General features: G+C 39.0%; 1 protein-coding gene across 1 annotated transcript in view; it reads left to right on the plus strand.

Annotated features, from left to right (window-relative positions):
• The window catches only part of ALS2 (ALS2, alsin Rho guanine nucleotide exchange factor), a 65,824-nt gene that overhangs the window by 10,418 nt on the left and 41,460 nt on the right, over window positions 1–13,946 (plus strand). Inside the window, exons 3-11 of the mRNA XM_019523513.1 lie at window positions 1,440–1,594; window positions 3,441–4,351; window positions 5,826–6,183; window positions 7,263–7,431; window positions 7,718–7,814; window positions 8,251–8,328; window positions 9,461–9,637; window positions 10,494–10,665; window positions 10,998–11,178. Of these exons, the coding sequence (XP_019379058.1) occupies window positions 1,440–1,594; window positions 3,441–4,351; window positions 5,826–6,183; window positions 7,263–7,431; window positions 7,718–7,814; window positions 8,251–8,328; window positions 9,461–9,637; window positions 10,494–10,665; window positions 10,998–11,178 (2,298 nt within the window). The remainder of the gene's footprint in view (window positions 1–1,439; window positions 1,595–3,440; window positions 4,352–5,825; window positions 6,184–7,262; window positions 7,432–7,717; window positions 7,815–8,250; window positions 8,329–9,460; window positions 9,638–10,493; window positions 10,666–10,997; window positions 11,179–13,946) is intronic.

Consider the following 13,946-nt stretch of genomic DNA (forward strand, 5'->3'; position numbering starts at 1 on the left):
TTTTTTTTTTTTTTTTTTTTAAGTTGCATTTACCTTGCAATGTTAAAGGGAGTAGCACACACAAATGAGTTCCCTTCCCCTTCCAGGTTAGCTATTTCCAGACTTGTTTTTAGGGTCAATTGGCATACATTAGTTTTATACTCTCTTCTACTTGGCCATTACTGTTGTTTTGGGGCACTTCACAATCTAACGTATTTGATCTCTCAACCATACAAAGAAAGCAAGGGCTATGTTACAGATGGTGAAACATATGACTTAATCAAGGTGCTATAAAAAGCCTGTTTCTAAATGGAAGTAAACACATGTTTACAGGCTAGATGAATACAGATGGATTTTTTTTTAAAGGATCGTACTTAAATTGGATTCCTTTTAATTTTTTTGTGAAGTAATACCTATTTTAAAAATAAACTTGAAATTTATGAAAGCCTAGATGAAGACCTGAATTTACCATGATTCATTAAAATAATTCTAAATAAAAATAAGTGTTGTGTTTTGCTGTTGAACTTAATAAAAGATAAAGCCACTGAACAGGGAGAAGTTGCTGGCAAAGCACCTATAGCCAGAATTTATTGAAATGATAAACCATCTGTTGCTTCACCTGCAGGTGCGAAGAGACTATTTTCTTCTTTTCAGTTTTGGTCAATGACTCTTTTTTGTTCATGAGTAAATGGTAGATATGAGAAGCTGAAGCTTATCAGTACTAAAATCTTGAAGGATGTGGTGACCGGAAACTATCACTTCACTTCACTAAGTACAGATAACTTTATTTTGTTTTAATAAATTGGATAGTGTCAAAAGAAAACACGTTCCAATATACTTTTTTCTGGTACACTTGAAAAATGTAATGCCATTTTAGTTAACCGATTGGAAAAAATAATATTTAAAAAATAATGTATTTTTTGCATCATTAATCGAAGTTGAATCCCCTTGCCAAAGTAGCTTGACACAGATCGTGAGTTGGGGTTTTTTTTAAATCTAACAAATAAGAAACATTCATGGTTTTTGAATGAATGTATATTAAATTGTATAATTGCCTAAATGTAAGAGACGTATCTTTATTAGCAAAAAGGCACATTTTTAAAGTCGATATTTAGTTGTGAATTTGCATGTCTGGTCACTGAACAATGAAAAACAGCCTTTCTTTGGGTAATTAACTAGCAAGTACTATGGCAAAGCATGATTTTAAAATTCATTATTTAAATTAATCTTGTTGGGGGGGTGGGGTTGTGTTTAACCATGATTTTAAATGACTCGTCTTAATCATAGCTACTTAAATCAATCTGCTGTGGTTTCCTTAGTCACAAACTAGCATTATGATGACTGACCCATTCTTCTATTTTATGTTTATACTTGAAAAGCCAACAAAATAGCTCTGGATTGTATTTATAAAAAAACCCCAAAAAACTAGCTGCCACTTTTTTCTCTACTTTCTGTTGTAGCTCAGCAGAGGCAGAGGGAGCCAAAGAGAGAGGCATAGTTTATGTTTGGAAGGCTGGTTCTTGCTGTGCAACACCTGAAAGAATTCCGGGCTGGGGTGGGAAGACGGTACTTCAAGCAGCCCTTGGAGCAGACCATGGCTTACTTCTGACAGAAGGTATTAATATACGGTTTGGACTTGAAGCTGATAACAATTTAAGTATCTGATGTTGGATTAAAATTATTACAGAATTCTATAAACAAGTTTGAGGACCTAGTTCAATGTATTACATTGCAAATAATGTATTTACCATGAAAGCTGATTAAGAGTTAGTACTCTTGGTAAGAGTGCTGTTATACCATATTTAGTCAAATCCTGAGATGAAGTTTCTTGGGGCTGGGGCTGATCTAGAATGTAGCTGGAGCTGCAACTGATAAACAGTGGGTGGTGGTAGGAGGGCAGAGCAGAGCTGGTGGGGGTCTGGGGAAGGAAGGGGGACTAGTCCTAGTGCTAGGGGTGAGGAGAAGCTGTGGAAGGGGGTCAGAAGCAGTGGGTGGCAGGGGGAGGCAACAGTAGGCACAGATGCTGCAGGGTGTGTTGGCACCATGGGAGGCAGGCAGCAGGGGTCAGGAGCAGATGGCATGGGGTCAGGCACCACAGAGGGGGAGGTGCTGGGGGGTGGGTACAGGGTAAGTTGTTTTTTGGGGGCACAGACACCAAGGGAGGCTTGGGGTATAGGTGGGGGTCAGGCTGACATCGTCCTCCCCCTCCCCTGCTGCTAATGTCACTAGCAATGTTGGGGGAGGGGGTGAACTTAATACTGACAACCCCTGCTTAGCTCTCTTAATTGGTTCCTGAAAAACTGAGTGTTAAGCGAACTGGGTATTAAGTGAAACCGAAAGTATTTGACCCAGGATTGCAACTGTGAGCATTATAATGAAACTCGTTGAGCGCTAAGTGAAATCAGGTATCAATTTCAAATGAGTGTTATAGTGAAATACTTTAGTGCTAAGTGAAACAGTGTTAAGTGGGGGTTGCCTGTACAGGCCTCCAATAATTGGATTCTATACCTGGAAAATTAATATAAAGTTTGATTGCTGAGGACTTGTCCTAATTTTGAAGTCATCTTGGATTCAGGTGAATATGGTAATCTATGAATTTTAGAATGTATTGAGTTGAAACCTCAGCTGTTGCTAACTCCTTTTTTACTTTTTAACAAAAATAGAAGTAGATTGGAGACTCTTTATTTATAATATGGCAGCATAATTTAGACCTTTTCCAGGCACTTTTCTGCTTCATTAATTCTTCTAAAATGTGTAGATTTGAAAAATACCAAGATAAGATTCCCCCCCATGTCATAGGAACTCAGTCTTTTTGTTTTTTATTTTCTGAAAAATGACAAATAAGTAGATGGATTACAATCATACTTTATTTATGATTAGTTGATCTTGAAATTTTTAGAAACTCTCTTGGGTCTTGCTGTTTCTTTCCTCTTTGTGTTTCGTATCAATAGGCTATACTTGGCAGAGGTAGTTCAGAAGCTGCTGCCCCCCACCCTCCTTTTCAAAACAAAAATAGAACTTTGTACTGTTTTTTTTTTTTAATGTTACTAAATTTATAAGTAAACAATACTCCAACTTCAGGAAGGGTTGACTAAAACTATGTGTAATCTACACTACCTACTAGCACTACACTGCTGAAAAAAATCTTTGCTTCTGCATGCATATCACTCAAAGTGCACTGTTCTCTGAATGCAACTCTAATGATAATACTTTAACTGGCAAAACGAGTGTCGCAAGTAAACCTTAGAATGGGACACCTTTTTATTTGTGGTGTTGCTTGCTTATTCATTTCAAGGCTACCAGGGCTGTGTTACAATGTGAAACAGATGATCAGGTAGCCTTTCAGTTTTAAAGTAATACATATTAAAGCAATGTTTTAGTGTGTACTCTTGCTACAATACTGAAGTTCAAGGTTTGTGATTTTTACTGGGTAATCTTACTGTAACAATACATTTTTCCAGGTGGTGAAGTCTACAGCTTTGGAAAACTTCCCTGGAGGACTAGGGTAGAAGAGAGATGTGCTAACAGTCCTATCTTAGAAAATGCTTTGACTGGACAGCATGTTGTTACTATAGCAGCTGGGAGCTTCCATAATGGAGCAGTGACTGAGAGTGGTGCGGTTTACATGTGGGGGAACAATTTGGCTGGGCAGTGTGCAGTGGCTAACCAGCCTTGCATTCCAGAACCACATCCCATCAGTATTTCTGACTCTGAAACCAGTCCTCTGTTATCCATCAGGATTTTGCAGTTGTCATGTGGAGAGGAGCATACTCTGGCACTGTCAATAAGCAGAGAGATATGGGCATGGGGGAGTGGCTGTCAGCTTGGCCTCATAACTACTACTTTCCCGGTGACCAAGCCACAAAAGGTGGAACATCTGGCAGGACGTGTTGTACTTCAGGTTGCCTGTGGAGCCCACCACAGCCTGGCACTTGTGCAGTGTCTCCCTGTGCAAGATATGAAACCAATCCCAGAGAGGTGCAACCATTGCAGCCAACTCCTCATTACCATGACAGACAAAGAAGACCATGTAATCATCTCAGATAGTCACTGCTGTCCATTGGGTGTGGCTTTGGCTGACTCCCAGCCAGAAAACCATGTCTCCTGTTCCTCACTGGAAACCCTTGAAGGGAAAAGTGCAACTGGTAGTGAGGGCTGTCAGAAAACTCTTGACGATCAGTCACTTATTGCTTCAGAATCGGATGTGGCAAGTGTGTTTTCTCACAACGATGGGCAGGAGGACAGTGGTATTTCCAGTCCTGGAAATATCCTGTTTCCTGACAGAAAAGGAGTGAAAGAGGCCTTGAGGAATATGTCAGATGACTCATTTAATGAGAGCCTGGAGAAAAGCATCAGCACAGAACCTGAACAGGTACCAACCATTGTTGGGCTTCCCCCCCCCCCTTTTTTTTTTTTCCCTTGTGTACTCTGTTTGATATCCTGTATTGTGTTCATGATGGCTGAAGGACTCTTTCGTAGTGTGTAATATAAATTTGAAACTGTAGCAACAATTCTATAATTGTCACAGGATTTTTTGTCTTGGGCATCAAGTTTATATATGAAAAGGATTGTGGGCTGAGTAGAATTGTCACTCTGCTCATCCATTTCTGACACTTCAAATGGGCAACCTTTGCAGACGGTACTCTAGTCTTATGCTCTGGATTATGCAGAGGCAAAGACCCAGTAAACTTATTTCCAACTCATTTTAAATGAAATGTCATATGGATTTATATGCTGAGACTTTGTACATGCTATCTGCTGCTTTTAAGATTAATTTCTGTATAGTTAGAATGATTTTTCTTCAACTCAAGGTTTTAGCTGGTTAATTAGAACTTTTCATGATCATATTTTATTTTGGGTGCCCTTTCAGTCAGCCATGAGTGGCATGAAATTGAAAGTGTGGGATCCATACTTTTTTCTTATTTACTTGCCCCTTATGTTTAGGAGATCCTGGCAATGATACAAAAAGTAGTACAGTTCTTTTCTATCTTATGGCTGTGTAATGGAGTTTAGGAGACTTTTAAATAGTTTTTTGTTGTTGTTGTTTTTAAGGAAAACACTTTCTTCCAGACTAGCTTTGTAATGTTGCTATTTGGTGGGTTGAGGGGACAGAAAAACGTAAGTTAACAGAACAATGGATTCCAACTTTGTTAAACATTGAATTATGAAATCTGTAGCTTCTGTACATGTGATATTATAGTGTAGACCAAGTAGAAAACCATTCCAAAGTGTTAGCTACTCAGCAGTATACAAATCTCTCCATACCTACCCAAGTGTGTCCCACTCCCTAGTGTGTTAGGGGAGTTGCTTTCTGCTAGGAAGAGCTGTGGCATCAATAGGGGGCGCTTGGGCGCTGCCCTACCAGTTTCAAAACTACATGATCAGTCATGTTGTGATTATGCAGGCTGGTCCAGTCCACTACACTTATGTGCAGTAAGGCACCTTGGGGCCATCTACTTACTGCCTCAATGGCACGTATGCAGTGGAAACACTTAACTAGTTTGAATAATTGAAATGGCTACTTGTTTAAGTGGGCAGCAGGAAACCTGTACTGATGTTCCAATCCTAGTAAAGAGCTGTTAGGAGGAAGGTGGAAGATGGGGGTGGGGCTGGGGGCATGTGCAATAAACAGAACAGAGACCATGCAGAACTACTGTTTGATTTCCAGAGGATTGAGGTCATCATGTTTAAAAGCAAACTAGTGAGTACCTTTTTGAACAGGTGTTTCAGCACTGTAGAACTTTTAGGAGTATTGAGCTTTATGTGAGATTATCCTTTGTATATGTTATCTGTTATGATGATTTCTGGGGTTTTTTTTTTTTTTTTTTCCCCCTCTTTAATTTTAGCCTTCTCAAGAAGAATTTGGTTCTAGTCTCCCCAGCCCTCCAGGTGCTGGTACATCTGCACTGAACAGCTTGGTAGCCTCCTGTGCATCAGCGGTTGGTGTGAGAGTAGCTGCTACATATGAAGCTGGGGCTTTGTCTCTCAAGAAAGTAATAAACTTCTATGGTACAACTCCAGGTGAATTAGGATCTCAGTCTTGCAGTGCTTCTCCAGGCCTGGAGGGGCTGAAGGACAGTCGGGAAGAGCAGGTCAAACTAGAATCGATGCAAGGAAAGAAAAGTTCTAGCCTAGTGGATATTCGAGAGGAAGAATCTGAAGGAGTCAGTCGAAGACTGTCCCTGCCTGGATTATTATCTCAAGGTAAGAGTGACTTGGAGAAAGCAGAGATGCTAGGGAGAGTTAATGTAGTAGACTAGCTATTAAGGTGGTAAGGCCTTGTCTGAAGCAAATGCATTAATGAACATAAATTCAGGCGCCCTCTGGAAAGTAAATATAAAGACTAGTCAGTCCCTCAGATCTTGTTGAAGGTGAAGGATGTGGGCTGTATTGGCAAGTGTGCATTTCTTAAAGGAAGTCAAAAGGTAAAGGCGATTAGGAAAGTTTTGGTTTCTTTGTCCTTTTTTAAAAAACACACCGTTCCCAAAGCTGCCGTGGTACTGCATTAATGGTGGTATTCTTGGCTGGCTGTTATGAAATCAGATCATTATATATAGCCTGCACAAAAGATGTTGGTTGGTCTGACCTTTGGTTGCTACTGCCTTGGGTTCATTTTGAGCCATGGAAAAATTTCCATATACCATTTACTTTACTTCTGAGTTGGCAAACCTCCTTCTTGTTTTTAATGTTGTTGATTGCTCTGAATATGTACTGTTTACATACCCATGGTACCCATAGGACACACAGATAATACAATTATGGGAGACAATCATCCTCAACTGCCAGGGGTTGCCAAAGGAAGGCATAGTAAAGTTGATTTTGGTGACATGATAATGTCTGAGCTGATTGGAAATTTCTTTGAATGGGTATAATGGGTACAGGGTACTTTAACTTTTATTAGCAGCAAGATCATTATTCACATTAATGTAAATTCATAGCTTGCATTTGCTGCTATCAAAGAGGAAACAATGGATAGAATGAATTTCAATCTGTCAGCACACATACTGCTGCTCTGTATCAGTATCGAAACTTTTTTCTTCTCCAGCATCACTAAACCTTAATTAAGACAGCTTTATCAATCAATTCTAATGCTATTCGTATTGCATGACACTAACTGTTCTAATATAAATGATGTATTTGATCTAGAATTAGAATTTAACTGACTTTTTTACTCAAGTTTCTGTGTGGGAGGGGAGGATGGTAATGGAAGGTGTTTTTTTTTGTTTTTTTTTTTTTAAAGAAAGATTTGATTTGATTCTGGTTTTCCCCTGGGTCGCTTCTAGTTTCTCCAAGGCTCCTAAGGAAGGTGGGACGAGCAAAAATGAGAACAGTGGCTCTTACCCCAACCTATAGTGGTGAGGCTGATGCACTTCTTCCGTCTTTAAGAACTGAGGTGTGGAGCTGGGGGAAAGGAAAGGAAGGACAGTTAGGACATGGTGATATTTTGCCAAGGTAAGATCTTGGTGGCAAAAGTTTCTGTACCCCATATATCTACAGCAAATCTCCCATTGACTTTGAAATCTGAATTTTGCCTAAACTCTGTTATCAAGTTTCAGTTTTATATAAACACCTTTAATAGTGGTTTTTTTTTTACTGATAATTATTCTTGTTTGCTGCTGAAGAGCTTTGTGACCACTGATACTGTGGTGTAACTTTAAAACTAAGCAAATGTAATATGCTGATTTTTGGCTTCTTGTTGAGAGTACCCTGATTTTTCTGGTTTTTTTTGGGTTAACAGGCTTCAGCCACTATGTGTAAAAAGTCTAGATGGTAAAGAAGTGATTCAGCTGTCTGCTGGTGGCCATCATTCTTTGGCACTTACTGCCAAATCCCAGGTACAAGGGTAATGGTTGCTTAACGCTCATTTGAAATTTAGCTGACTTGTTTGCTGTTTTCTGGGATGGAAGGAGAGAGTGTCTAACAGCATGTATGATACTTGCTTCAAAAAGAAAAACATGCTCAACTCTTTGTTCATTTTTTCTATGAATATTTGCCCTCACTGTTTTTGTTTTGTTTTTTTCTGTATGCTAGAGAATGTAAATACAGGGAAAGAGTACAGTTATGGAAGTATTTCTTAACCTGCTTCTCAAAACCTGTCTTCAGTTGCTCCCCAAATAGACCTCTAATGATCTTTCCCTACAGTAATACCATATGTATAGGTATGCATGCAACCACAACATATATATGTTGTCTAGTAATATGGATTTAGTATGCAGAATTCTGTGTGCACTAGCTATTCATTCTTTTTTCTCTTCCCCTGGTTTTGCACAGGTGTATTCATGGGGTAGCAACACCACCTGCCAGCTTGGTCATTTGAATTCTCCAACCACTGTCCCTCGTCTTGCAAAGGTACTCCTATTTCCTATTTTTGGTGTCCATTTGTTTACTCCCAGAAGATCCTCTGTAGTAATGACTCATACCTCTTTTTTTAAGACTGACCTCTGTCTTTCAATTTTTTTTGGTAAAATAACCACACAAAAAAATGTGGTAGTAGACATCTCCAACATAGCAAACTCTCCTCACGATTTTTAAGCTGACAGTTTGCTTTAAATAAGTAATCAGTTACTGGAGGAAGTGTTAAATTATTAAAAACGAAGAATATAAAAACGATTAATAAACAACATAATTAACTTCCCCTCTGTGTATTGTGTCTATCGGAGAAGGATTCCCTTCTGCTTGTCACTGAGCTTCTTGATGCACAGGGGGATCTGTTTTGGGGTTGTTTGTTTTTTTACAAACAGTTGTTTCCAACTTGCTTGGAAACTCCTTAAGGTGTTTTTTGTAAAAATACTGGATTTGGAAACAAATCTGAGTCGGCTATCTCAGACTTTCCCTGCTCAAGTTCAGCTGCCAGCCTTCTGCTTCTCCCTCCCCCAGCTTTACAGTTCATGGTCCCTGTATTTCTCAAAAAATAACCCTAATCAAAGCTTTTTTGCTTTTGTAAACGCTAGTTATCATGTTTGTCACTCATGTATGCATTTCTTGAAACCTTAATCAAGACATTTAGGGAATTACTCTGTTTTGATTGGGTATAAATAACCTGTTCATCACAATAGATGTTCCTTGGTAAGTTTCAGTTCCATCAGTTTACTCCTGATGTTGAGCTTCCCTGGCAAACAGTTCTCATGCTAATTAAGACTTTCCTAAACAGCTATTATCTCCTAAACTTGTGGAATTCCAGGATAAAAGGGTGGGCGCCAATAGTACAACTGTCTTCATGCATGTCTGGACTCTTTTTTTTTTAAAAAAAAAAAATAGCAGTTTGGAACAAAGCAGAAGATCAGCCCTTGAAGAGAGAGATTGAGACAGAAATAGTTTTACTTGCTGAGGAGCCAGACATCTGTTGACAGAATATCAGTCCACATAGTATGCTTACTGGTGGTCAGACCTCTCTTCTGGTATGAGCAGACTATGGGGGAGGGTCAAGAAAAATAATTTTTCACGTTTGTTTGGTTTATGACATTCTTCTTTCAAACTCCAGGTGTGTGATGCTGGAGTATGGAGTATAGCAGCAGGAGCAGATTATTCCCTTTTCTTGGTGGATGGGGAGGACTTCCAGCCTGGATTGTATTATAGTGGTCATGAGGAGATCATGGACAATAATTTGCCTGAAAACAACTGCACTAGGAGTCCCACTCTGTTGCTAGGTTGCAGTAAGGTGAGCACTAGTTCTTTGTTTGGTTGCTGGTACTTTCTAGAGACTTTGTGTCCCTAAGGAGACCTTCTCCTTACTGAAAATGGAGTTAAAAGTAGACTTCTAAAATACTGTCTTGTAATGTGGTGTTTTTGAATCTGACCTAGCACTGAGGTAGCTCCAAGGTGGGTTGTCGGTGACTAATCTTGCTTCTGACAGGTGTGAGATGGTAGTGTAGGAGTCACTTTTCAGTCTTCATAACAAGTTGGTGTAGATATTTCATTAAAGATGAGACTGTTGCACTACTCTATTAATAAACTTTGTCTTGCAGGCTGATTTGCTCCCTTAATTCATTCTTTCAGAGCACTTTTTATTTTTTAAGTGCTTCCTAAATATTGAATCTTAATCTTTCCTAGCCTGATAGGTACCACACAAGCCAGCCAACCTATACATAAGAAAAAAGAAAGAAATGTTCTGATGCTGGTTAAATCCATGTTTATTCTTCTGTGTGAATTAAGGTTGCAACCTCATCTGAGAGGGTTTTTTAGCCACTCTTGTTACTAGGATACCAAAGGGTGGTTGACAATCGGTGTTTTGTACATATTTCTCACTGCTTCCTCCCCATCATCCTTCTGTCAGCCAGTGTTAAAAATGGGTCGACTGCTAGGATGGATGAGTGGGGAGGAAGAAGAACACAGCTGACAGTGTTAAATAACAGGCCATTTCTCTGTTAGGTGTATTCTTGGCCATCAACTCACTTGGTATTAATAAAGAATCTGCTCTGTCAGTGTAGCTTAGTTTATACTGTGCTAATCAGCAGAGCATGCTAATACTTTCTTTGTGCTGTGAATATTAAAGCTGCTTTTTCTTTTCCCCTCAGCTAGGGTACATAAGCAATGTGACCGCAGGGGAGAGCAACTGTTTGGTGTTGGTAGACAAAAACATTATGGGATACATTGCCAGCCTTCATGAATTGGCCTCTACAGAGAGAAGGTTCTATTTCAAACTGAGTGAAATCAAATCTCAAGTCCTCAGACCCCTTCTAGGTTTGGGTAAATAAATTCCTTATAACAGTTGCTATGTCCTTACTACCCCAGATTGCAGCAATGAAGGTTTTAAAGTCTTTAAAGATGCAATGCCTCACTAATTTTTGATAAGTTAGTGAATATAACTGCATTTCAATGTCTTTTGCTGCTTCCAGTGTAAATATTACTATTTGAGCCGAAGTAATTACATGAATGGTAAACCTTAGTTAGTCTGATATTTGTTTACTGGGCAATGATATTCATTGAAATAGCTGATTAACTCATTTGGGTAATCAAATGGACTAGTACTTTATTAACTGATCTTTTGTAAGTATGATTTCTTGTCTGGTCTGTTACAGATAACTTGGGCAATGCAACAACTATCCAGTTGTTGCAGAATATGGCAAGCAGGTTCAGTAAGCTGTGTTACCTAATTGGTCAACATGGAGCTTCTCTGAGTAGCTTCCTTCATGGGATAAAGGAAGCAAGGAACCTGGCTATCCTAAAGCATTCGAGTCTCTTCTTGGATAGTTACACAGAGCAAGTATCTGATTCTTTCTCATGGTTATTCTGCCAAGCAGTAGTGCTGTTCATTGAAAGAGAATAGCTCATGGGGAGACTGTCCTAAGGAAATCTCAGTTGCCAAGTATCATGCTAATGTTAGGCAAATTACTATCTGGCACTACAACTCAAAATATCATATTTTATTAAAGTGTTCTACCCCTCCTCTAAATGATGGTTCAAGCTGTTAGTTTATAGAGTGAATTGGGAACTTCTGACGTGTTGCATTATTTCTAGTGGTTGACTTCATACTAATCCCTGATTGCCTGCTGCACATAGCTGTAGAAAGAAAAAACACTGAAAAATCCATTAAAGAACAATTAATCTTTGACCACAGTATAATGCAGATCATTATACTGCAGTGACTCGTACAGTCTAATCTGAAAAGCTCCTTTTCGGAGTTAATTTGGTTTCAAGCATTTTGTACAACTGTATTTATAAGTTACCAGGTATGAGCATAATTTTATTACAACAGTGGTGCTCAACTTTCTGGCCCCAGAGGCTGCATGTGTTGCAGAATTGGTCTGCGGGCCAGATCCAATGTAGGGTCAGTGTGCCAGCACTGCACAGCTTTCAGAGCTGTGGCAATTGTATTGCCACCATTGCTCCCCTGCCACCAAACTTCCCAATCCCTAGTCAGCCTCACAAGCTGGATGATGCCTTTCTGTGGGTTGGAGGTTGAGCACGATTCTATTAAATAACTACTTGTACCCATTTATATATGACAGCTAGAGCCCTTCTGATTTTTCCAGAACTGAATGTACTTATCCTAACTTTCTTTTTATCAGTTATTATAGTATCCATATATAACTAAAAGTGGTTACAGGCCACATAGAAGTGTTAGTTTCTACTGGGAGAATCTCTGCTCTTCTGGTAGAAATTGAGTGTACAGGTAGGCTTTCAATTTCTTCCAGAGAGCCATGAGAGTTTATTTTGCTAGAAGGAACATCCTGGTCTTAATGAAACTTCCAGTCTACTTACCAATTGTGCAGGCGTCCACCCCTGGAGAGACACCTACTAAAGAATATGATTTTTTTTTTGTACTGGTCAGAGGAGCTATAGATTGTTGACATTTGGCTGATTTTTGTACTAAGTACATTTGTTTAATAACCATGCCTAATTTGTTTTAGTTTTAGTAAAAGACAGTCAGATTAACTGTATGGAGTACCAATTCATACTGGTTATTCTCACGAGATCTGTAGTGAATGTTTACCAGTGCCCATATTAGTACAATCTAGTGGAAATTGCTTTGCATTACTTTAAGCTAGTTTTGATCCCAGGATCCTAAACCCAGCAATCAAATAGTTTGACTTCTTCTTATGCTGGGAAGAAATTGGCATCCATTTGAATATCGGTAGTCCTCTCTTTAGTATCACACTTATACTTTAGTGTGCTGCGATTTCAACATATGCATAGCATAAGGGAAAACATCGTGGGATTATAGATCGCAGGTAAGTGTCCGGAAAATGCATCATCTGCTAACACCATAGAATTACGGTGGTATTAGCCTGATTATCTGCTATTCTTAACTTGTGCACTGTAAAATAACATGAAGTTAGTATGGTTCCAGTCTGAACTTTTTAATTGCTTAGTGATTCTTATATTGCTTAAGGGAATGTGAACTCAAATCTGAAATAGTTCATAGACTTGTTACAAGTGTATTTACTCCAAATTTCAGCATGGGAGACTACCATTGTTGCAGTCTGCCTTACCAGTTGACCTTGGCCTCTTTGGAATTGCCATGTAAAACTTGGTTTGTTTATAGACACTTTCCTCTCCCCCGCACCTTCCCATTTTGTCTGTAAGGCTGTCAGTCTGTTGTCGTTTTCATAAACTCTCTATTCATACAATTAATGCATTTTAAATAAACAAAAAAAAATTGGAAAACTAGCTTAGTATCTTATTTTTCTTGAAGGTTGCAGAGACATGAATGATATCTTCATCCTGGTAATTTAAAGACTTGCTTGGCCTCTAATGAACTGAACTGACAGTCCCCCTACAAATATCTTTTACTTAGCAATAAATGTTTAGCTACCCAATCCCCTGCTCCTCAACATATAGGTACATAACAATAATTGTTCAGAGTTGCAGATGGATACAATCTTCCTTTTTTGCTATGTCTTACTGTTCCATGTTTCATTTTTCTTTGACTTGGCTCTGATTTCTTGCTATTGGTTAGGGAAGGAAGGTGTTCTTGATTGGGTTAGTCTTGTTCTTATGTTATCCAGGCTGTGTCTTGTCCTGGTTCACCATGTACCTATTGCTGCTCTAACAGCTTGCTTTATTCACCCCTTTATTACTTTAAGGGCTTCTCCATCTCTGTGTACTTTCTCAACATGGTGTCCGAGTATCTTTTTCTTTTTTTAGTATTGTAGTAAGGAACATGACTAAACCAACATGGCTACAACCAAAAACCCACCTAAATGGCACACAAGGGATGTTGTTAAAGACATGGTTTAAAGGCAGGTAAGATTCTTTGAGTAGATCTGATATCTTTTATTAGATTGACTGAGTAGTTGAAAAAAAGTTCTTGGCAAGCTTTCGAGCGCAGTTACTCTTCTTCAGGCATAGAGTTTCTGCTGTTTTGAGACTCCAAGAAATGAAAGAAGTTAAAAGTGTGGCAGGATACAAAAAAGGATGGACTCGATATCAACGTTGGTTTTATGACACATTACAACCTACCTGACATCTGATTCACCCAGGTACTTGCCTGACCTGACTCTTTACATTTCTTCTTCCCCCCCCCC

This window comes from Gavialis gangeticus, unplaced genomic scaffold, assembly GCF_001723915.1.
Source record: "Gavialis gangeticus isolate Ggan-Ray unplaced genomic scaffold, GavGan_comp1, whole genome shotgun sequence".
Lineage (NCBI taxonomy): Eukaryota > Metazoa > Chordata > Crocodylia > Gavialidae > Gavialis > Gavialis gangeticus.